Source organism: Petaurus breviceps, unplaced genomic scaffold (genome assembly GCF_028583685.1).
Source record: "Petaurus breviceps papuanus isolate PSGF00001 unplaced genomic scaffold, PetGlider_PUasm1.0 90603, whole genome shotgun sequence".
Lineage (NCBI taxonomy): Eukaryota > Metazoa > Chordata > Mammalia > Diprotodontia > Petauridae > Petaurus > Petaurus breviceps.
Window position 1 is genome coordinate 240,938 of NW_027187284.1, and position 26,098 is coordinate 267,035.

Below are 26,098 nucleotides of genomic sequence, written 5' to 3' on the forward strand. Positions count from 1 at the left end.
TGTGTGTGTGTGTGTGTGTGTGTGTGTGTGTGTGTGTGTGTGTGTGTGTTTGTTTAACACCTTTAACTCTGTAGCTTAGGTTGAATGCTCAGTTCCTTAGAGATGGTGAATCAATGGTAATTAAGAGAACTCTTCAAGTGTCTGGATGGCAGTTTAATTAGAAATGCATCTCCATATAAGCATGGGTTTTCCCACTCTATAACGGGTTTTCCTACTACTAAACATCTTACGTGCTTTTAACCACATGCTAGAATAAATGTTTGAAGTGAAATTAATGAAAAAAGGGTAAAAAAGTGGTTTTCTTCTTTTGGAAAACAAAAGGAGAGAGGAAAATATGAGGGTAGATTACAATTAAATGAGAAAACATATATGAATTGCTTTATAAACTTTAAAGTACTGTATTTATGACCAAAAGTCAAATTTCATGTTTATATTCAATTAAAAATACAGTAAAGGTCTAATCATCTGATTGTGGAATTTGGAGCTGATTTTCTCCCCCTTTATTTCTCCTCCAAGAGAGAGACCTACTTCCATGCATTAGTTTCCCTAACATGGCAGACGATATGTCCAAGTTCATTTCTCTACTATGTTATTTTAGGTGTACTTCGTGACTGAAGATGGCTCACCACTCTGCCAGTCACTGTCACTTTTAGACTTTCTTTCCTCCTTTCATAGTCTTGAACATCTAGTTAATTGGTTAAACAGTCCATGGTCCTCTGCCTCTGAATCCCTCTTTCCTTAAATGGCAAAGCTTCTTCTTCTTTGACTGACCATCACACTTTCCACACTAGCTGCTCCAGACCTCTGCTTTCCTTGCTTCTTCTATACCACTGTCTCCAAATAAGACCTTGCTCCCTCCTACACTGAGAAAAGCCAGGCTATCTGTCATGAGCCTTTCTCTCCTACTGTACTTCAAAATCCTATGTCATCATCCCCCATGCTCTTCTTTACCGGTTTCTGACCAAGAGGTGGTGTTTCTTATGAAAGTTATTTCCTCTGCTTATGCCTTTTCCTTCTGTCCCCTTTCATTTTCCTGTTTTTTTTTTCCCTTCCATCATTCCTTGATCACCTTCAATTCTCCTTATCCATTAGTTATCTTCCTGTACCCTATAAACATGCTCAGGTATCCCTCATCCTTAAAAAAATAAAAACAAAGACACCTTCATTTCATCCTGGTACATGCCTTCTCTCTCCCCCCTCCTTCCTACCCCCCCCCCCCCCCCCCCCCCCCCCCCCCCCCCCCCGCTATCATCTTATAATTACAGCCAAATTCCTAGAGAAACAAATTAACAACAAAAATCTACAGACAGAGCCTCCATTTCTTCACTTCTCACTCTTATTTCAACAACTTGCAATCTAATCTGGGGTCTAACTCTACCACTCAATGGAAACCACTCCCTCCAAAGTTACTGCTGAGCCCAAGGACCTCTTTTCAGTTCTCATTCTTCTCTGCCTCTCAGAATCTTTTAATTCTATTGACCACGCCCTCTACACAGCCACTCTCATTTGTTTGTGACTTGAACAACATCTCCTTAAGAGCACAGACTGGCACATAGTAGGTGCTTAATAAATGGTTATTGATTGATCTCTTAAATGTCTATGCTCTCTCCACTCACATGGACACCACCATTATTCCTTGTCCTCGTAATCTCTTGCCTAGGCTATTACAATATTTTCCTTACTGCCCTCTCAGTTTCCAATCTTTTCCCTTGCCAATCTATCTTCCACACAGTTGCCAAAATGATCTTCTTGAAGTCAGACAACGTTCCAACACCATTATTGCTCAAAAATCTTCAGCATTTCCCTATTGACTCTAGGATAAAATCTGAACTCCTTAAACTGGAATTTAAAGTCATATACAGTCTGTCTCCAGTCTACCTTTCTGGGCTTAATTTAATTCACCAAAGACTTCTCACACTTGTATGACTCTGGTATTCTATTTCCCACCTGTGTGCCTAGGTGTAAAGTGTTTCCCCGTGTCTGTAATGGACTTTCTCTTCCTTTTTGCCATTTAGAATCTTATCTTCCTTCAAGGCTTAGGTGGGGTGCCACTCCTGATAATCCTAGTTAGTCTACCACCTCTCCACAAAAGATATGCTTTACAAATATCCAAAATGTAAGAGCCTGGAGGGCAGACACTCTTTGGGAATAAACAACAATCTGAAAAGACTGAGTAAATTTTTGGATGAAAATATAGGAAAATAAAAAACTATTATTATTCATTATTTTAAAAGACACATTTTAATTTTCTTCCTTGGGTGCTAAACTTAATGAGATTATTTTCTTTTTCCAATCAATGAGATTGTTTAATTTTTAGATTTAGATTTTCTGAAGAAATGATAAGAGACTTTTTATCCTATAATGGGGATAAGGATTCCAAAAACTCATCATGGGAAGGAGAGGAATCATTTTTTTCCAACACCAGTAATACCCCCCAGCATCTCCTCTTTTACACCTTACAGTAAATCAGAAACTAAGTATATGGTTTCTTTCAGGATAGGTTTTATGAGGGAGGGAACAGCAGCTATTTAAAAATTGTCATACTCCTTTAAAGCAAATCAAAGCCAGTTTTTCCATCTCTGAACTAATTTTTGATTGTTGGTTGAATTTAACTTCAGTGAGATGATGAAGAGAAACAAAAAATACTTTAATTTCATTTTATAAGGACCTACAATTCCTTTCTCTGTACAGGTGAATGGGTAGCAGTACCAAAGGAATTTCTGGGGTATAAACAGCTCTGGTGGGGAACAAAGAAATTGCTCTGTGACAACAAAAACAGAACACAGAATAGCCATGAGAGAAATATTGTATGGTGTTCTCTGCTTAAACCAGATGTGATTAAACAAGAGGGAAATCCATCATGGAAGATTACAAAATACATATCCCAAAACAAACACATAAAATAGAACTCCCACTTCACAGTAGATTCAGAAAGTACTTCTAGCCCATACTAGTTATTTGGAAGGGGAAGGGAATGATGAACAATTTATTTGTAAAGCAGTTATTTTAAAATTTTATTTTCCCCTCAACAAACACTTTAGAATGTTTGTTCCAAGGCTTTGCTTTGTTTTTGCTTTTATTTTAAATGAAATACTTAGAGTAATTCTGGAAGCCTTAACAAGCAAACATTACTGAGAAAACCACCCTTTCACCTAATGCAATTAACTTTCATTTTTACGTTTTGTGCATCTATTGAGAAGCACAATTAAGGGTTATATAAAGACTTTTCTATGGTCTGACATATCCCTATTCTCAAAATATGCTATAGCCAAGAATGTTATGTATTAACCCTGAAAAAGCCAAGGGATATTCGGGTTTAATCCTAAGGGTTAGATGGCTTTAGTCATTATGGGACTGGAAAGAGGGAAAATGGGACTTGGAAAAAAGCATCCATGTGTCTCTAGGCTGAACTGTGCTCAGTAAAGGGAAACAGTAAATAAGAAAGATGGGACTCATGTAGCTGACTCCCAATTATCTTGTAAAGAGTTTGAGCACTGGCTGCCTACATATTACTCTTCCTGGTCCTCATAAAAAGACTCTGATTATTCTAACTGTTTACTTTCTCATTTACACTTCTTCCATCTCCTGGATACAAATGAACAGCTTTTATGGATGTTTTATCATCTGTATCACAGAAATCTGAGAATTTTCAGAGACCTTAGAGATCACCGAGTCCAATCTCTCATTTTACAGTAACACAGAGAAATGAAATGACTTAACCAAGGTAATCTGCAACAGAGACAGTGGCTGAACTCTGGGTCTATTTATTCAAGCCTGTTATCTTTCCACTACAGGTATATGTAGAGTAGTCTAGGGAACCAGAGTGTGAGGTATAGTAACTGTATAGAAAAGAAAATTCCATAAAACATTCTCATTTAATGAAACATCAACATGGAAGAAAAAAAAGAACTAATTAATGGTGAAAGTTGATTAATGCTGGGGAAAAAAAAGTCCTACTGTAAGCTCATTCCAAGAGTAAACCTGGATGCTCCATGTTGATATATAAATAATCCTTTAATCTAATTAGCACAGGCAGAGAAAGAGGGGATAATTGGGAGAGAAACTGCTGTGTCTTTCTAGTCTCTTCTTGTGGAGACTGCAGAAGGAGACTGTGGGCAAAGTAGATTGTTATTGACATCATACTGTTCTGATGCAGTCTGCACTTGGAGCTGAGGTATTTTAAAAGTAAATCTACACAAAGTAAGCAAGTCAATATGCTTTGATGTGAATATCAAAAAGGTAAGATACATTTAAAAACAGGAGAGTAATTTTTTCACCTAGCTTGCAGTGGTGGGTGGCTAGTGCCACAGCTGTGCCTTTATCTAGATAACAAGCAGGCTGCAAAAAAGTCTCTGTACTCTGTAATTTACTTGCTGAACATTAACAAATTGTTCCCTCTTTCTTGTTGATCTCGGAGTATTTTTTTTCTTCACATTTATGAACGGTAGCATATTTATTCCTACAGTTTGGTCTCACTTTAAGCCACAACATACAGTTATAAACCAAATATACTTGATTTGTTACGTGCATTTTTATTTCTGCCACTTAATAAAAAGGAGGCATATTTCTAATTTCAGAGGCCCCATATGTTATGACTAACATGAGAAAAAACGAAAAAGCAACCAAAATGCCTAGATTATCTTTTTTTCATATAAATTTAAGATAAAATTAGACATACATTACAACAAAGTAAACCTAAGTCTTATATACTTTACTGGCATTTTGTATTGATGTAATTAGCTATCAAATTTACTTTCTATGCATAACAGCCTGAAAGCAAAAACCAAGTGTATGATAACGCCATTAAAACAGACACGTGCTTTGACGGTGCTCTCTGTACCTCTGATATAAATATGTTGAACGAGTTTCTCCAAATGCTTGAGTCTTAATTATTGCCTTTTTTTGTACCCTTGACACTTCTCTTTAGGTTCTGCTGTGTACGTAGAGATGTGTTTTCCCCCCTCGTTGTGTATTTCAGTTTTAAATGAATTTTTTAAAATGTTTAAGTGGGATTGGAGAGAATTTTCCACAAGTTATAAGCAGCTCTTTAGGGCATTTTGAGCTATGAAAGAAACCTGGGAAAAGAAAAGGCTAATGCTCATGGTACCCTTATTTCATATTTTGAACTGAAGTGTTTATATTAAGAACAAATGTGTCTAAAAATATGCTATACAATATCTTTGATACCTGGAAAGGAGTTGTTTTAGTTTTCACATTGGCTAGGCAAATTGAAGGGAAAATCCTTATGTCATAATGTCAACTTTTATCCCCCTATGGTCTATCAGAAATTTTACTTTAAAGTGAAACGAGGACACAGCTATATGTGAACGCAATGATTTATGAATGCATTTAGACAGGAGTTACTTGACTGATCCCAATACCCAAAGTCAAACTTAAATGTAGAAGAATGAGAATAACCTTCTTCAGACTTCTAGTATTCCTTTAGGGCTCCAACTATTACTCCTTGGAACTGAAGATAATTTCTTGCCACTTACTACAGTAACCAGTTCATAATTACTGCTTTCCGTAAAGGAACCAGTGGGTGTGGAATGAGGTGGGGTTAGGAGGAGATAAAGAAGCTAGCTCCTAAAGCCTGAAGGCAAAAATTTCCATAGCTGGATTCTCAAAGAGAGTCATTAAAGGAATCCCAAGCTAGGGGATAACATTAGTTTCACTGCAGTAGAGCCCACAGAGTTAAAAAGAAAGCTATTTGGACCTCAAGCTATGGGGAAACTGTGTCCCAAGGTTTACTCTGTAATCTACCTGGGATGCCCAACTAAGCTTACATATAATTAATACACAGCATTTAAATCTTTGTACTTACAGGTTATTTTACCCAAATGAGGAATTCTGTCCCTTTACCTTCAGCACAATATTCACTTGGGCTGAACATTCTAAGAAATGAACATTCATGCATCTCCACTTGCATAAAAGACATTCACAGAATTCTAATTAAAAAAATAAACATATTGTAACACTTCATAGAAGATAGAAAGGACATGGCATTTAAGTTTCATTAAATTAATTTCAGCTCAGCCCATGATCCTGAAAAGTACATATAATTAATTAATACAAAACTATCTATATCCAATAACTGAGAAGTGACAATAAAGCAGGGGAGTAAAATTCGTATTCTAGACCAGCGCTAGGCCAAGGGAATGATCAAAAAATTCAACACCAAGTTATAACCCTACTGATAGCTATTCCCCCTTTCTTCAAAAGTGGCAGCACCCATTTCATTTTTCATCAAGGGAAAAAGAGCCAAGATCTTTAAGCACTGGGTTAATACTCACAGCAGAGGGCCTTCTGCAGTCTTCGGAGTTTCATGGCAGTTCTATAAGCCGAGAACCTGACATTATTCAGGTCAGCTAAGGAGAAAAGGTAAAAGACTATTTATTATTTCATCAGAAAAGTTCATTGACAAAGAAACAATAGCTTTGTTAGCAAAAAAAAAAAAATAGGCTCAAGACTAAGAGAATTTATCTTGTCTCTACTCCAGGAAACTGCTTTGAGAGAAGAAATTCTTTTAGTTGTGAAAGTAGCAAACCTTCCAAATTCAGTTTTGCTTTTCAAAATTCAGAAAAGACTAATTTCTCAGAAGAAAAGCAGTGGTATATCCTGCTTGGGGTGTATCTGTGTGTGTATATGTATATATGTGTGTATATATATGTGTGTGTGTATATGTGAACACACATAATGCATACACGCATTATATACATATATACAGAAAATGATTCAGGAAAGGGAGAAAATTTTTCTAGATTGTAAAACTCAGGTATACAATCAAAATAACATTGAATTAAAAAAAACATTTACTAAGTACTTACTATGTGGAAAGGCACTGTGCTAAATACTGAGGATACAAACACATACCTTGTGGATACAAACTACATTCCTTGAACTAAAGGAAAAAAAGCAAATCTTTCTTTTTGGATAATTAGAAGGAATTAGTAGCTAATCAAGATGGGAGATATTTTAACAGCATACAGTTGGCCAATAATTCAGTGGTTTGTTCGCACCAGTACAACAAATGCATTATTTTACTACTCTGTATAAATTTGTAGTAATTACCTTTATATTTATGCCATGTATATTTATATATGTACTTTTTGTCCTTCCCCTTATTGAATGTTCCTTCTAAGTAAGGGTGGTTTCATTCTTTATACTTATATCCTTAGTGCCTGATCCTTAATAAATACTCACTGAATGATTGTCAGAAATCTTCAACAGTCATCTTTAAAAGTCTTCAATAACCAACTTAAGAAAAAAATTCCTTACTTTGTATATGGTGCTACGGATATTACACACCTAGTTTTATGCTATTTTTATGTATGTGTTTATCATTTGCCTAGTTACGTTATCGTAAACTCCTTATTGGCAAGGTATCTCTTTTCAAATCATAGCTATGAACAATAAACTCTAAACAGGATTGCTGAGTGGATGAATTAATTAATGTGAATAAACATCCTTCTCAAACATTATTGCTCCTATAGTGAAACTAATTCTAATTTGTCAATGGAGATTTTATTTAGGTTCAACAGGTAGCTAGATGGTACAGTGGACAGAACACTATACTTGGAGTCAGGAAGGTCCGATTTCAAATCTGACTACAGAAAATTAGTTGCCATATGATTCTGGGTAAGTCAACCTTTGCTTGTCTCAGTTTCCTCAACTGTAAAACAGGGATAAAAATACCACCTACCTCCCCAGACTGCTGGAAGGATAAAGTGAGATAATACTTATGAGGCACTTAATACAGTACCTGGTACATAGTAGGTGCTATGTAAATGCTTTCCCCTCTACTTTTTCCCTTCTCTCAAGAGAGTAATTAAATATTTTATAGGAAAAGAGAACAAAGCCTAGATTTACACCATAAAGGGAAAAAATGTATTATTCATCTTGAAATAATGCAATTTTCTGTGTTTACAAAGCCCTTCTTGCACTGTTTTCCATAAGTCGATTCTATATCATTTTTTTTTACGACGAATACTTATAGAATGAATAGTCCAAACCATAATTTTAAAATGTTACATCATCTTCATTGCTCCATGTAGTTATATTTAGTGTGTAAGCTCCTCAGGGCACAGTCTCCTCTCTGCCCCCTCCTTTTTTGCTCCCTCTCTTCCCCACTCTCCCTCCTTCTCTATGATATTGTAGGCACTTAAGTCCTGAATGAATGAATTATTATTATTATCAATTAGATGAAAGCTTCAGTTCTAGGGCATCTGTGGAGCAAAAAATACCTGCTGGCAAAAGGCATTAATTAATTTGGAGGGATGAATGGGATCTTCAAAGTTTCTAACTATGCCCCAAGTGAATTATATTAATAGTAAGACTTTTTCTAGCATATACCTAACTATAGGCTAAGCAGATAATTTTTTTCCCCTAAGTAGAACTGATGCAATGATGCAATTCAGCATTTCTGAATGCCCTTTTTTCTCTCTTTTCAAGGAAGATGAGGTATACAGGGAGATATTTTACAGGCCCTCATCTGACCCCTCTCTTAATGTTTACCTGTTGTATGGTCTCTTGTTTAATGGTATTAATGTAAATGGAACTAATTCCTTATCTTTCTTCCTTACTAAAGCAATAACTAAGAATTTTCACACCTGGTGCTTACCTAGGGTGTAGCTGTGTAGGAAAGAACTATGTCCCAGGAGGGTGTTCTTGCCTTACCCTAAATTTGGGGGCTGCTGCTCTGCCTCCTCCTTCTCCTTATCATCCCAAACATTTATAAAGCACTTTTAAGGTTTGTAAAGCGCTATATCTATGTACACATGTAAGCTGTTAAAGCTTAAAACTACATTAATACTTTTGGGATACCATAGACATGTAACATACATGTAATATATAAGCATTATGTACATACTGGTAAGTCATATAAATATCTCATTTAAGCCTCAAAATAAACCTGTAAAGTCAGGCTATCTCTATTTTAAAGATGAGGAAACTGAGGCTATCATTATCCCCATTTTAGAGATGAGAAAACTGCCTGAGTGAGGTTAAGTGATTTGCCTGGATTTAAACAGCTAGCAAGTATCTGAGAAAGGATTTGAACTTAGGTCAGTTAGTCAACAAGCATTTATTGAGTACCTACTACATACCAGGCACTATGGTAAGTGCCGAGGACACAAAGGCAAAAGCCAGTCCTGTCCTATAGGAACTCACAATCTAATAGCTGGGGGAGACAACAAAGACAAATGTGTACCAATAAACATATACAGGATGAAGAGAATATAAGGGAAAGCCTTATAAATAAGAGGAATTCAGAAAGGCTTCCAGGAAAAAGTGAGATTGTGGCTGGGCCTTAAAGGAAGCTATAGAAGCCAGGAGGCAGAGATGAGGGGGAAGAGCATTCTAGGCATGGGAGACAATCAGAGAAAAAACCCAGATTTGAGAGGAGTATTTTGTTTGTAAAACAGCAAGGAGGCCAGTGTCACTAGATCAAAGAAGTGTACACATCGAGCAGCGTAAGGTGTAAGAAGACTGAAAGGCAGGTTATGCTATAAAGGACTTTGAATACCAAACATAAGTTTTGAATTGGATCCTAGATGTGACAGGAAGCCACTGGAGTTCACTAAGTAGCAAGGAGAGATGGTCAGACCTGTGCTTTAGGAAAATCACTTGGGTGGCTGAATGGAAGATAGACTGCAGTGGGGAGAGACCTGAAGAATGAAGACCAACCAGCAGGCACCAGCAATAGTACACATTTGAGAGGAGGATCTGCAGCAGGGTGGTGGCAGTATCCGAGGAGATAAAAGTAGCATGTTAAAAAGATTTTGCAAAGTGAAATCTACAGAGCCTAAGCAATAGATTAGATATAGAGATCAACTGGGCCTCAGCAACAGATTAGATATGGAGAATTGGAGAGGGAGGAGTCTAGAATGACAGTCAGGTTGTGAGCCTAGGGGACTAGGATGATGGTGGTACTCTTAACATTAACCTGGAAGGGTTTAAAAGATAATGAGTTCAGTTTTGGATATGGTGAGTTTCAGCTATCTAATGGATATCTTTTTGAAAAGTCTAAAAAGTAGTTGGAAATCCGAGCCTGGAGGTCAGTAGAGAGTATAGGACTAGATAAGGAGATCTGAAAATCATTAGCATTGAGATGTTAATTAAATCCAAGGGAGATGATGAGATCACCAAGTGAAGTAGTATAGAGGGAGAAGAGAAGATGACCTAGGACAGAGACCAATGTGACACCCACAGTTAGCAGGAGTGACCTGGGTGAAGATGCAGCAAAGGAGACTGAGGAGGAGTCAGACAGGTGGGAAAAGAAGCAGAAGAACAGAATCCTGAAAACCTCGAGAGAATAGTGTCAAGGAGAAGAAGGTGATCAACAGTGCCAAAGGCTGCAGGGAGGTCAAGAAGGATGAGGACCAAGAAAAGGCTCCTAGATCTGGCAATTAAGGCATCCTTGGTAACTTTGAGCAGTTTTTGTTGAACGATGAAGTTAAAACCAGACTGTAGAGTTAAGGAAAGACTGAGAGGGGAGAGGAAGGGAAGGTACCTACTATAGATAGACTTCTCAAGGAATTTAACCATAAAGGGCAGAAAAGATATGGGATGACGGTTAGCAAGAAAGAATCAAGTGAGAGTTTTTTGAGGATGGGGGAGATGGTGGAGGCACGTCTGTAGGAAGCAGCCAATCAACCAGGAGACCAGGAGAGACTGAAGATAAGAGAAAGTGGGGATGATAGGGCAATTTGCTGGAGAAGATAAGACGGAATGGGACTGCCTGTGTAGACAGAAGAGTGTGCCTTATTAAGGAGAAGGGGTAAAGGAGGAAATAGTGAGAAATTTGTGGGAAAGGGGTGAAGGAGGAAACAGTGGCAGAAGGCATCTGATTGATACGGCATAAGAAAGCCGGGAGAAGAGTAAAGTTCTTTGTGAAGAGCCTCAATTTTTTCAATGAAATATGAGGCAAGCTTCTCAGCTGAGAGGTCAGTAGGGGAAGAAGGATCCATGGAAGACTCTAGGAGAACTACTGTGTTGAGAGGGATAGTGAATTAGGAAAGTATAGAAAGATTACCTAGCCCTAGCAGTAGAGAGGGCCCAGTTGAGATTATGTAACCTAAATTCGAAGTAGGCCCAGTCAGAAGGACTGAATGGTTTTCTCCACTTTCCTTCAGCATCATGTGTGAGAAGTAAAAGCAGTAGATAGTGGGAATAATTCAAGGCCGATGCTTAGTCAGGTACAACCAGCAATAAGATAAAGGAGCAAGGAACTCAGAAGACAGTATAAAGTTGAATTCATTTACCAAGGGGTCAAGATGGGGAAAAGAGACGCTGTGCAGGGGTGATGGCCTGGGAGAGAACTGAGGGGTCAAGTAATTGGTATGGATACAGAGTAGGGTCTCATACTGAAAAACAGGGTGAGAGGCAGACAGCAAAATAAATTGTGGATCAAATATGGGAATTTTGAGTTCATGCACTTGGAAGTGGTATTCCTAATTCCAAAGTCCACATTCTGTATGTTCTACCACTTAGCTGCCAGTTACTATTGCCGGAGTTATGATTCTTGTCTCCAGACTTCTTGTGGAATTAATTGGGTGTTTCTTAGAGTTGTTTTGGCTCTATGCTAAATCAATCAATAAACATTTATTAAGTGCCTAATATGTAGCAGGCACTGTGCTATGGAAGCAAATTCCTGGCTTCTCAGGATTGCTGGTAGCTTCCAACAATAAGTCCACAGGCCAGAACTTGAACTAGGGTCTTGTACAAAAGAAAAAAAAAACCCTGTTAAGCCATATTTCTCTTCTCTTCCTCTGGAACCTGACTATTAAATTCACAATTCTTTAAGCTCCATAACATCTCTCTATTCCTGACAAACCATATTTTATAAACCTTAGTTTATTTTTGTTCTTTCACCAAGTGTCACTGGTTCTGTTCAGCGGGTGCAAATGGCTTCTGAACCTCTCACAAATATGCCTTCACTGCTCTGACCCAGCAAACTCCAGGAAAGGAAGCAAACCTTACCTGCACAAGTGACTGGCTACCATACCCACTCTCACTTATCTTCAATCTCTCCCTGTCTACTGGATGCTCCCCTACTGACTACAGACATACCAACATCTCCCCCCAAAGAGATCCCATGGTGGTGGGGGAGGGGAGCAGTGTTGCATCTCCAGGTGGGGCTATAAGTGTGTGTGTTTGCCACTGTACCATCCAAGGTACATAGGAAGCTACTGAAAAGCTGGAGGAAGATAAGGTGTGAGGAAAGCAAGGCAAAAAAAAGTATATGAATTGATGGTGTTGGACTAAATCAACCAACCATCAAGCATTTAATATTACTATTTGTCAGGTACTATGATAGTTGTAGTGGGAAACAGAATTTAAAAATAGAATAAAGATACTGTTTTTGACTACAAGATGCCTACAAGTTACTAATCTCAGTGGTCTCTTCCAACTCTCAGATTCTCTCTTGTGCCCCTTACCTGCCTGCCTCCATTTATCTGTCTTCCCCACAATAACTCACAATTCATTTTCCCAATTCTCTCAAACTTTGAACTAATCTGTTTCCACAGTTAATCAGATCTGACATGCTTTCAATCTAGCTTAAATCCCTTTGCAGTACTTAGTCAGGTCTTTGCTGTCAGTTCCGTGATTACTAGTCCAACAATTTCTCTTGCATGTACCCCACTAGTGCCCTTTGCCCATTATACCAGAAATGAGAAAGCAAGAGAAAAGGTCTAATTTTTTATTAAAAAGTGATATAAAACAGATGCATTTGTAACTAGTAAGCATCAGTGAATTATTCTCCACTCCATTCTTTCTGCTCTAAGTAAAGCCTGACATGGAGACAAAAGGAAGAAGGAAGAGAGAGTGGGGGAAGAAAGAAAAGGGAAAGATGGGAAGGGAAAGAGAGGGATAGCAGGGAGGGGAAAGAAGAGAAAGAAGAGAGAAGAGAGAAGAGAGGAGACAGACAGACAGAGAGAAAGAGAGAGAACACTGAATATGTCTATGTTTTTCGATCTCAGAACTGTTACTAGGCTCTGGAGCACCCCTCCCATCGGTTTACAGCTGGAATGCATAAATGGGCTTGAAAAACTGTGTAGGGTGTACATAGTAACCTAAAGAGACAATGGAGCACCAAACGAATGTGAAATTGTACTAGACTGAGCCTGAGCTAATCAGGTAGCTAGCTAGCACCCTGAATAAAGCAGAAATGAAATTAGCTCCCTGAGATGTTAGCCTATCTGTGCCTTCCCAGCAAGCTAGCTTTCCAAGAATCCTGTCCAAGTTGTAGTGAGTTAACTGGCTCTTACCACCGGAACTTGCGAGAAGTGAAACCATCCAAGGGGGAAAACAGGGAGGGAGTTATACAACGTTTCCATAGCAGCTTTTAGAAAGTAATGATCAAGAATGAAAATACTGAACCTTTAGTCCCTCTTCATTATGTTTTATTTCATTCAGTGTAGATTGAGCCTCAGGAAGGAAAGCTGAGTAACAGGAACAGAGACAAAACTCCATTGTCTCTGGTCCCCTAAATACCAAACCACTAATTCATTCAAATTTAATTAATCATCTACTAAAAAGCCACGTTGAATGCAGATTTAATTTTGAGTCATGAAGCAATTAACAAACTTCTGTGTTTATTTGTTCCAAGAAGTTCTCATGACTTCAGTAAATATTTCAGTTTTAAAAATTTTATCATCCACATGGACAGAAGAGAGTGGGAAATAAGGAAATGGAAATCCACCAAAAATTAGGAATCGTTTATCAGACCTAAGAATTTTAAAATGCTAGAGTTAAAACTGAAAATACCCCCAACCTTTTCAGCTATGAGGAAAAAAAATAGAAATATTACAGTCATAAAAATTTAAATTTAAACCACTTCATTTCAGTTTTAGCAGCTGGTCTCAGCCTTTTGATAGTATTACAAAAGGAGGTTTATGAACCAAGGCCAGACCTAGAATTTAAAACACTGAATTTCTATCCTAGTTTTCCAATGGCTTGAGAATCTTTGAAGATATTGCTTCATTTTTTAACTTATAAAGTTGAAACAGGCCAGAGAGAAGGTCAAGGTGGATTAGCTAATAACTGTGAAATGCTAGGTGATCAAGTATTATTATAACAAATAATGAAGAGTTTCCATGGCTTCTTCTAATATCAAAAGAAACACAATTTACTATACACAGATGAATATATACTGTGCAAGCAGGATTCACAATAATTCATGTGTGTGTGTGTATGTAAAACACTTTATGACATTCAAAGCTCTTTTAGTAGCCTTATGTAGTAGGTGCTATTAATATACCCATTTCACAGGTGAGGAAACTGAGGTTTGAAAGGATTGAGTGGCTTAAGTCATGAGGCCAGTAAGTGCCTGAAGTGGGATTTGAACCTAAACTTATCTGACTTTGTCTAGAACTCTATGTAAAAATGCAACACTGTTATGACCAAATCAGAGATAGAGAATATTACGAAATACAAAATGGATAATTCTGATTACATTAAATTGGAAAGTTTTTGCACGAACAAAGCCAGTGCAACCAAGATTAGGAAGAAAGCAGAAAATTAGGAAAGAATTTTTATAACCAGTATCTCTAATAAAGGCCTAATTTCTAAAACATATAGAGAATTGAGTCAAATTTATAAGAATACAAGTCATTCCCCAATTGATAAATGGTCAAAGGATATGAACAGGTAGTTTTCAGAAGAAATTAAAGCTATTTATAGTCATGTGAAAAAATGCTCTAAATCACTATTTATTAGAGAAATGCAAATCAAAACAACTCTTAGGTACCACATCACACCTGTCAGATTGGCTAACATGACAAAACAGGGAAATTATAAATGTTGGAGGAGATATGGGAAAAATGGAACACTGATTCATTGTTGCTGGAGTTATGAACTGATCTGACCAATCTGGAGAACATTTTGAGAAGGGCTACAAAACCGTGCATACCCTTTGACCCAGCAATACCACTTCTAGGGCTGTATCCCAAAGAGATTGCAAAAATGGGGAAAGGATCCACATGTACAAAAATACTTATAGCAGCTCTTTTTGTAGGGGCCAAGAACTGACCATTGAAGTGGATGCCCATCAGTTGGGTAATGGCTGAATGAGTTGTGGTATATGAATGTAATGGAATACTACTGTGCTATAAGAAATGATGAGCAGGTAGACTTCAGAAAAACCTGGGAAGACTTATACGAACTGATGCTGAGTGAAGTGAACAGAACCAAGAGAACATTGTACACAGTAACAGCCACATTGTGTGATGACTGATTTTGATAGACTTAGATCTTTTCAGAAATGCAAGGACCTAAAACAACTCCAAAAGACTCATGGAAAATGCCATACACATCCAGAGAAAGAAATATGGAGTCAGAATGCAGATTGAAGCATACGCTTTTTTTGTTTTGTTTTTTCTTTCTCATGGTTCCTCCCATTTATTCTAATTTTTCTATACAACAAGACTAATGTGAAAATATGTTTAATAAGAACGTATGTATGTAGAGCCTATATAGGATTGCATGCTCTCTTGGAGAGGGGGGAGGAAGGAAGGAGAAGAAAATTTAAAACTTACAGAAGTGAATGTGGAAAACTAAAAATAAATAAATGTATAAAATAAAAATTATAAATTGCTAAAAAAGAAATAAAGTTATGTTAAGATTTAATATTTTTAAAAATGCAGCCTTACCTCTCCAAAGTTTGAACTTTACCCTAAAATACCATTGAGTGTAGCCTCAACAAATAGTTGATCACTTTTTAGTTCCAAAACACTGTCTTTTATAGAAAGGTGGCAACATAAAAAACATAACCTATTGCTAACTGCTTCCTTGCTACTCTTTACATAGTTTTCTAAAATATATCACTCTGGAGTATCATTTTGCCAGCCCTACACAAAATACTGATAGTACCACAGGCCTCACTGTGGTTTGAGAGACAGTGTAATTTAAACTTAGACATTTAATATAGCTTGGAGGCTAATTAATAAAAGTGTCCCTTTACCAAGATACCCAGACTTAAGGGTTCAACTTGCAAATCTTAGTGTAGAAGTTTAAAAAGAACAAAAAATGCTGCAAGATATTTTTATAGAACTGGTACTAAGAAAGGATGTAAAGACATTACACTGTGGTGCTTTTCAAATATATTGAGTTTTTCTTCAGACATTAAAATCTCATCACAACAATAGTCTTATCTTAAAATAAAAAAGACACAAAGCTCTTCAAGTGCACAACAAAATAAATAGGAACACAGCACTCACAATCACATGAAAATACAAAGGAAATTAGTTTGGAATTAGTCAAGGCCTATTTCTAGAGGTAAAATGCTCTATCATTTTCCACTAGTAACTTATCTGGAGATCTTCTACAAGTCAAATAGCAGAAGCACAAGATATTGCCTTGGTATGGAATGAGCTTGAAGATGAACAGGAATCAGATGGGAAGTGAAAAAGGAGTTTGATAAAAACTCTAAGAAGTGCTTTGTAGCAAAGAACTAGAAGCAAAGTGGATGCTTCTTATCTATAAAATGACAGGATTAGACTCTGGCTGGTGCTGAGGTTCCTCCTGTTTGTGAATAAAATTCATAAAAACTCCAAACTGAATCATGAAACAAAAACAATTTAGAGTTCTTTAGGGTTCATTATACGTTTTGTGAATTATCCAATCCAGCTAGTATTAGTTGCTACCTAAAAACAATTTAGAGTTCTTTAGGGTTCATTATACATTTTGTGGATTATCCAATTCAGCTAGTGTTAGTTGCTACCTATGTACAAAAAGTCATGCTAGGCAATGGGGATATCAAACAAACAAAAAATGTACATGCCATCAAGGATCTTACATTCAACATGATCTAGGCCTTGAGGCCACATATGACCCTCTAGGTCCACAAATGCAGTCCTTCGAATCCAAACTTCACAGAACAAATCCCCTCAATAAAAGGATTTATTCTGTTAAACATGGACTCTGTCAAAAGGCCACACCCAAGGACCTAGAAGGCCACATGTGGCCTCCACGCTGGCGGTTCCCCCTACCCAGGTTCTCTTCTTTCTTCCCTTTCTCTGGAAAACTTTAGAACATTCTAACCATCCTAACCCTAATGGCAATTCCACTACCCCGAGATCATTGCAGGGGGGTATCTGAAGGGCCCCAACTAGTACTGGCACCCAGTAGAGCCCCGTTTCCTCCCAATGTTGGCAGCAGAATCTACTCTGCTCTATAGCTGCACATTTAGGAAACAAGTTTTTCTTTCTACCCTGCAGCTGAACTCTCCTGCTGTATTCTCCACTTAAAGTGTGAACTTCCTGAATACAGGAACTGGGTTGTTTTTGTATTTTTCTATTTGTACTTCCAGCACTTAGTACAGTGCTTGGCATCAAGTAAGCTTTCAATAACTGTTTTTCTGTGCATTCATTCTACCCCTTCATGTTAACTCTCTTATTATAAGGGAGAATAGATAAAATTCAAAATGAGTAAACTGTATCATGTGTTGGGAGTTCTGGTAAGGATTGCTGAAATACAGTTTTCTGAAGGTCAAATGAAGTTTTAAAAATAGCTGTGGATTTTAAGTATTTTATCAGTTGAACTTATCAGTAATTGGAAAGATTTCCCTATATACTGTTGGGAAACTTCCTTCCATCCAGGTTTCTGGTAGGAGAGATTATAACTCCAGACTCATTTCCTTAAAAAAAAAAATCTTAGGAGTTCTTCATCTAGACTAGATTTTATTGACAAAACTAATCATACTCCTTATTTTATGCCCTTTATTTTTTCCCATCCTCTAATCCTGCAATATATTACCTATTGCTTTTCCTATGTCAAACAATAAGCAGGCAAATTTATTAAGCAACTACTGTATATGTCCCAGACATGGCAGAGAAAATGACAAAAATGAAACAGTATCCTAGGAGAAATGAAAGCTACCATTTAGGACCTTACATTCTACCTGAGGAGATAATGTTTAGATTTAAATGTATATCCAGAATCCTTGGGGCAGCTAGGTGGCACAGTGGAGACTCATCTTCCTGAGTTCAAATCTGGTCTCAGACACTTATTAGCTATGTGAACCTGGGCAAGTTAACCCAGTTACTTAACCCTGTTTGCCTCAGTTTCCTTGTCTATAAAATGAGCTGGAAAAGAAAATGGCAAACCACTTGAGTATCTTTGCCATGAAAACCCCAAATGGGCTCGTGAAGAGTCAGCTGTGACTGAAATGAATGAACAAGCAACAAGTCATGGTTATAAACCTGGTTGACTGGAAGGATGGTGTCTCTCTAGGAAGAATTGAGGAAGTTCCGATGTATGACAGGTTTGGGTGAAAAGATGCTTATGAAACAACCAGTCAAAATGTCCAACAGGCATTTAGTGATATAGCACTGGGGGCTCAGAAGAGAGACCAAGTGTAGCTATAACTCTGACAGTCACTGTCAAAGAGAGAAAAATTAAAACCATAGGAGCTAATGAGATCAAGGTTTACAGAATAGTGGACCCAGGGCAGAGTTTTTAAATATACCTGAACAAAGTCTTCCATCCTACTTAATTTCTGCCTTATTTTTCTACCTTATCACAAGCAACTTGCTCTCTGATACCAATAATAAGATCTCAAGGCTCTAATTTTATCTCTGATCACAACTTCTTCACGTTCCATCTTCCCATTCTCTACTTCTGAATACAGCTGCTGCCAGATTGGCTCGGGAATTTTTATCTTGTTTTTTAATTAATAAGTTTTCCAAGGCTCCACTGCCATGTTTTCTCTTTTCCTACTTAACTGAAGATTTCATCTAAACATGAACATTTTCTGTCATTAACAGTGGACTTCTCTCTTCCAATGCTTATGATCTACTGTCCTTCAGCTTTTTTTATCAATCTACCATTTGCCTTTACTGTTTATGTACATTTTTTATAAGAGTTAACCAAGAGGAAGACTCAGAACTATATGAAGTTATTCACTACAAATTAACTTGTTCTCCCTTAACCTTTCCCAACTGTGACAAGCTATTATCTTTCTTTTCTCTTTCTTAGAGTTCCTCTCCTATAACCCATGATCACTAAAACTACTGACACAAAACCCATTATCTTTTGTAAAAATTGAGAATCTCAAGGAAGACCTACTTTCATAATATAACAGAGATCATGAAGAGGATTTCTGAGCACTTTCAAGGGATTTAGAGTTTGATGGCAATAGTCTTTTATTATATCCAATTTCAACTGAAAATTTAAGGGGTTTTCCCTTTCCTATAATATAGTTGCATTACCCCTCACTACTGTTACTCATGATTCAGGTTGCTATTTTATGGAACAAAGAACTAGAGAAAAATAGAGATTTTTCTAAGGTAATTAGCAAGAATTGGAAAAGGAAGGAAGATATTAGGGTTAAAGAGGAAGCATATGAAAAATTTTTTGAGATATAATTGAGTTGTACACGAAAAAAAGAAAAAGAACCACATTTCTTTAAGGGGAAGAAAGGAGGTTGTAGGTCAGCTTTCCTAGTGAGAACCAAGTTATCCAGAATAGTATAATCTAGGACCAAAGGGAATAAAAACCATCTTGGATGTGGGTGACTCAGATGAAGCAGTATAAACTAAGCAGTTAATAATGATGATGAAAATGGCTAATATTTATATGATGTTTTAAAGTTTACATAGTGTTTTATATAGTTTATCTCACTTGATTCTCACAACTCCGGGAGGTAGGTACTATTATTACCATCTCTATTTTATCAAAGAGAAAACTGAGGCTGAGAGGTCAATTGAGTAATTTGCCTAAGATTCCACAGCTATTAAATGTCTAAGGCGGGATATGAATTTGGATCTAAATTCATGTCCAACGCTCCACTGACTATGCCACTCTGCATAGGCATGTTTTCATTTCATGTATTCTGAACCAGGGAATAGCTGTATTCAACTTTCAAATATACAAATGATGACTCATCTTACATATGTGAATATCTTATAGTTAAACTCATACTTATATAACTATGTGAACACATATATACTTGTATTTATATATGATTTCTCTCTAGCTGTTTTCTTATTTATGAATGCTCACAGCATTCAGCTCAATGTTATATACACACATGCAAAAATAAATATTTGCTTTTATGATAAATATCTATATAATAAACTTGTTAGAAAGTTCTGAACTTTAAACCAGTAAATAACAAGAATAATAATGGAGATCTTAGCTTTGCTCTGTTGATGGGAAAGATAACAATATTCAGTAGCTTTCAGGATTAGAAAAGGAGAGAAGTAGATTTTTATTATTTTGGTGATTTCTTTTTTGGGGGGTGGGTGGGAGGAGAAGAGAACAAGACCTGTGATTTCCTTGGTATAAGGAACTTCCAGAATATTTCCCTCCACCTCAATTGCCCTGTAATATAAGTCTCAGAGACATGCCTAGGCCAATGTTCATCAAACTTTTTTGATCATACACTTATATCAGTAAATACAAATTTTGATCAAGAACCCCCGTGCATATACCCCCATATATGAAGTTATTTACTTAAAAGTTATATACACATATTATTGTACTCTTATGTGCATTATAAAGCTTGCAGCTTTAAAAAAATGCAGGAATTTAAAAGGTTGAAATAAAGATGGAATAACATTTGATCCTAGACTCAAAAAAAAAAAACCTACTACTGGAAATTTGCTGAGTTGGGGAGTGACAGAGTCAGATCTGTCCTTAAGGAAAATAACTTCAATGGCTATGTAAGATGAGTTGGAGTAGTGTTAAGATTTGAGGCAGGGGGACAAATGAGAAAGATATTGCCATAGTCTAGGCACAAAATAATGAGGGTCAGAGCTAGGGTGGTGGATGTCATTAGACAGAAAGGGCTGGATATGAAACATAATTGTAGCAGTGTAAAAGTACAAGATTTGGCAACTGATTAGATGTGTGAGGGAGAGTGAGGGTTCAAGCATATCATCAAAGTTATAAACCTGAATTCTTAGAAGAATGGTGGTGCCCTCAAGAGAAATGTCTCAAAAGTGACACGAGTTTGGGATGGAAAGTATAGAGTTGTGTTTGGAAAATGCTGAGTATAAGATGCTTATAGGAAATAAAATTTTAAAAGTCCAATTGGCATTGGTAATGGGAGACTGTAGTTTAGAAGTAGGATTAGAGCTGGATGTACATAGAACTAAATCCATGAAAGCTGATGAAATCATCAAGTGAGAGAGTATGAAGCAGGGGAGGGGGAGAAAGAGAGAGAGGGAGGAGAGAGGAGAAGGGAGGAGGGGAGACAGAGACAGAGACACAGAGAGAGAGAGATATCATTGGACACAGTCTAAGCATATACCCAAAGTTGAAGTGGGGAAGACAAGTATGATGTGGATGATAGTCCAGCAAAGAAGATTAAAAAGAAGCCATCAAACTAGTAGGAGGGAAACCAAGAGACAGCAGTGTCTTGACAACCCAGAAAAGAGAGAGGAATCATCTAGAAGGAGAGGGCAATGTCCAACAGCATCTACTGGTGCAGAGAAGTCAAGATGGGTAAGAATTGAGAAAAGCCTACCAGATCTGGCAATTAAGAGGTCATTAGAAACTTTGGAATGTCAGTTGAGTGAGAAGTGAAAGGATAATGAGGAGTCTGAAGGTCAGGGAGCCCAGAGGTACAGTGCTATCCTCAATGGAACCAGGCAAGTTCAGAAGAGAAATATAATGTAATTGAAACCCATTCATCCTGAACTATTCAATCTTTCCCAACAAAAACAAAATGTTTATATGGTGTTCATTCATCACCTGATAAAACCTTCAGCAGCCATGAAAGAGGTAATTGTGAGGGTGGAGGTGGGAGGAGATTCTGCTTGAGCAACTGCCGTGGGTGCCTGTTCCTGATTAGATCATTAACTACCATTTGGACCAGTGGTGGGAGAGGTAAGACTGGAGAAGTATTAAAGCAAAGTTATATTTGTGCTGGAGACAGTTTATAACTTGCTAACGGGGAGAAACCAGGTGGCACAATGGGTAGAGTGTTAGCCCTGGAGTCAGGAGGACCAGAGTTCAAATTTGGCCTCAGACACTTAGTAGCTGTGTGATCCTGGGCAAGTCACTTAACCTCATCTGCCTCAATTACTTAACTGTAAAATGAACTGGAGAAGAAAATGGCAAACCTTCCAGTGGCTTTGCCAAGCAAACACCAAATGGAATCACAGAGAGTGGGACACTACTGAAATGACCTAGGAACAACAACGAAGGGGACAAAGTTGGAATGCATTTCATCTTCTCACTCTACAATTAGATCCCTGGGTTCAAGCCACAGCTTCCTTAGAGTCATTCTACAGTCCCTACTTTGGAGACCACTGGCCTAAGGCACCATAACGTTAGGTGACCTGACAAGGATCACGACAAAGCCAGCATGTCAGAGAAGGTGCTTGAGCCCAGGAGCTGTTACTAAAGTCGGACCTCCATCCATTCGATACAAAATAAATGACATTGAATTAAGAAGGCCAATTAGAAATTTGACTCAATAAAAGCATCTACTTAAATTGTTTTTGGCTCAATACCTGCAGTTTCATAGAGGAAAAAAAAATTAAGGTTTTGGTTTCAATGGCATGGGAGTTAGGATGAAATATGATTGAGTCCTTAAATATGAATGTCTGATTAATATGAGCAAAATAACGTCCAGTTCATGTTTTTTTTAAGTCTGAGGGTATAACAAAAGTAACACATTGATTTCCATGTGAAATGTACACTTTGGCGCTGTGCAGAAAAACTACACACAAACCACCCACATCATATTCTGCTTGACGTCTTCAAAAGATAAAATGTTCGACAAGAAGGAATGTCTTACTCTCAGAGTTAGGCACCAATTTTCTGGACAGAAGACCCTGTTGAAGATGTTAGCTAACTGCCCAATACAGCCTTTCCTGAAAAGACCAATAATTTAGCAGCTGTTGGGGCTGTTATAAGTGTGGTGAATGACTGAGAGTGTTCATTTGATAATAGTGACCTCTGAAACAGACAGGGTTACCTATCTATAATGAGGAACAAAGCCTCAGGGAAGCTTCTCTCTTGCCAAATACTGTGTATGTGGAACACACAAGACTCTCATTACAGAACTGTAGTAATTATTAAGAAATCACTCTTATTTATCATATCTAAAACATGGGAGGCTTCTAGGGTACTAATAAAGCACTGTATTTCCTTTGCATGGATTCAAAACTAGTACCTTTTCTGAAAGTAACTATTGGGCAATTAGTAAGGGTCATATCTATCTTCTCCATTGGTCCATCTTGACATATTAAACGTGTAAGTATTTAAATGAATAAATGTTAGGTGTAAAAAAACCTACAAGTTGAAAAGCAAAATAAGTATGATGACCATAAGGGCTTCAGTCCATATAGATTCTCTCATGTAGTAGGTACTCAAGAAATCCATGTAGATTAACAGTAATGATGAGGATAGCTAGCATTTATGTAGTGCCTTCTATGGCCCAGGCACTGTGCTAAACACTTCAAAATTATTACCTCATTTGATCCTCACAACAACTCCGGGGGCGGGAGGGTGGCAGGAAATGTTGATTATTATTCCCATTTTACAGGTGAGAGAAGTGAGGCAAACCAAGAGTAAATGACTTGCCCAGGATCACAAGCAGTAAGTTTCTGAGGCTTGATCTGACCGCAGGTCCTCCTGACTCTTACACCCAGCATTCTATCCACTGTACCACCTAGCAGCCCAGTTTTAATTCAACTGAATTAAATCTATTTAGCCTCCAAATTCCCAATATGAATACAGACTGTATTTTGGGTAATCTTCTGATTACCAACAATGTATTGTAGTGTACTATATTATTATACATTACATTTGGAAATGTCTACCATCCACTTTGTATATATTTTGAGTTAACATACTGTCTCCCCACTAGAATGGAAGTCCCTTTAGGGAAGAGGCTGTGTTTTTTGCCTCTTTCTATCTCCAGGCCCTAGCACTGTGCCTCAAACACAGCAAAGGCTTAATAAATACTTCTTGTTGTGAGCTATGCAAAGCCTGAAGCAGGGGTTAATTTTCCTTTCCAAACAAGCCTACTTCCCAGATTTGGGGACTTTTTTTTTTCTTAGCTTAACATTCAACTACTCCTGAAACACTCCAACGCACAGTTGTTTGCCATTCATAGGAAGTGAGTAAATGATGCCATTTTGTCAAAATAAGAAGCACTGGAAGAAAATGTTCTTTTTACATAGCAGCAGGTCAACAGACTGAAATGGGAGACTGAGGACTCCTCCTTTCAATGTGCCAGGTTAAACACCTCTAACTTCTTTCTCTAACTTTAAAGTTCCAGACCATTTAGCATTTATTTGTAAAACATTTCCTGGTTTTTCAATCAAAAGGGATTATTCAAATAGTTGTTGATTGAAAAGAATTTTCTACCATCTCAGAGCTTCTAAGAGGTAAAAATACTAACACCATATTAAAGTAAAGCAGATTACTAATGCATAGTCCACCAAAGTTGGTTACTCAAAACAAGCTTCCAATGAGGTAACAATAAAGTCTTTGATGAGGTGTCAAAATATCTCTCAGCTCTCAGCCCTCTGCTTTTTTTTCTCTGCACTTCTCTGTGAGCTCATATTGCTGTAGTTGTTTGTCCTTCATTCCTGAAGAGGACCATGACATCAGGGAGGTGATGCAGTGATATGCAAGTGAACAGGATTTAAGTGAGGCAGGCCTGTACAAAGTCACCAGCCTCACTGTCTCCTCTGGAGCCATGTGGGTCCAGTGGCGAACACACACATATGTGTGTGTATGTGTATGCATATGTATATGTGTAGATAGATCAGGACAACTGGAGGTGGCCTTGGATACAGTGGGGGACCTTGGCCTTTTTAAGCTAAGGTCTTTAACAAGTTTCTCAGTTTGACTGAGGAAATGCCTCATTCAGTGATTAAGATTGAGAAAGAAATGAGAAAAAAAAAAAAACAGAGAGGGGAAGACCCTCAGGGTTTCTGGCCAAAACAGAAACAACTGCTATTTACATTCACTCAGAGCTGTTAGGGCCCAAATAAAGATCAAGTGGGGCTTGGCTTGGGATTTATTGTTGGCCAATCAAGGAGAGCCAGAGTGCTTTGGATTTACAACATGGTTCTTAAGGGGAAAAAATAGGTTTTCAAGATGAAAATTATCAGTTTAAACCATCACTTCTTTGCCAATGAGTCTCAACCTCCCTAGTTCTCCTACTTCCAAATTCCTTCAGAACATCTGATTGACCACTGTCATAACAAATTCTACAGGCATAACAACTGCTGATCTGCTAACCCAACATCTTCTCTCCTTAAACCAACCACTTCCACCAATTAATGCATTTCTGTAAGTGACACTGCCATTTTGCCCATCACTTAGATTGGAAACAATACCTGTCCCACTTGTCCTCAGACTACACTTCACCCAAATAAGTGTGCTTTTTTTTCTATAAATGACTCACTCTCCCATTTCCATACTCCTGCCCACTCATTCCTGATGTCTAATTTCTCTCTACTTCCATTTTTTGGGGCCTGTTCAGAACCAATCCCTCCTTCAAGACCCAGTTCAAACACCTTCTTATTCATGAAGTGTTAACTGACCCTATCCTCCTCAAAGTTACTCCCTCTACTCACTGCTTTTCTAACATGTTACTCAATTATTTTTTTGTGTACTCATTCAATTTGATGCTGGATAAAATGAAAAATAAGAAATCCTATTAAATATCTGATTGATTCTATTTTATAATTAATTGCATGCATGGTGAATATGAGCAGGCTACAACATAAAACAATGAAATTTGAAGAGGAATATGACTAAAGGATGCCATCAAGGAAATTTATGTTGAGGGAAAAAGAAAAAGATAGGCTGGCTGAAGGGCAAGAAAGAAATGACATATAGATGTTCTGACTTCTCCAGGGTATACTCAAGGTATCAGGATGTGAAAGCAAAGAAGATTCCCCATGGTGAACTTAACAGGAGAAAAAAAGTCTCAAAGGTTGGGCAGGTCTGGATGGGCTGTGAACCACATCCTTGGAGGAAACATCTAAATATGTTCTAGCCTGTATATTGCTAACACATTAATTCCTATGACAGAGATTTCATCGTACCACTCCTGTATACAAAACTGCACATTATTTATGGATTATGTTTAAAAAAAGCTCAGCTTAGCATTCAAGGACCTTCATGA

General features: G+C 37.6%; 1 protein-coding gene across 13 annotated transcripts in view; it reads right to left on the reverse strand.

Moving 5' to 3' along the window:
• The window catches only part of DMD (dystrophin), a 2,504,498-nt gene that overhangs the window by 104,338 nt on the left and 2,374,062 nt on the right, over nt 1-26,098 (reverse strand). For all 13 annotated transcript variants that reach the window (XM_069063824.1, XM_069063827.1, XM_069063826.1 and 10 more), the window contains one exon: nt 6,294-6,368. In XM_069063824.1, coding sequence (XP_068919925.1) covers nt 6,294-6,368 — 75 coding nt within the window. The remainder of the gene's footprint in view (nt 1-6,293; nt 6,369-26,098) is intronic.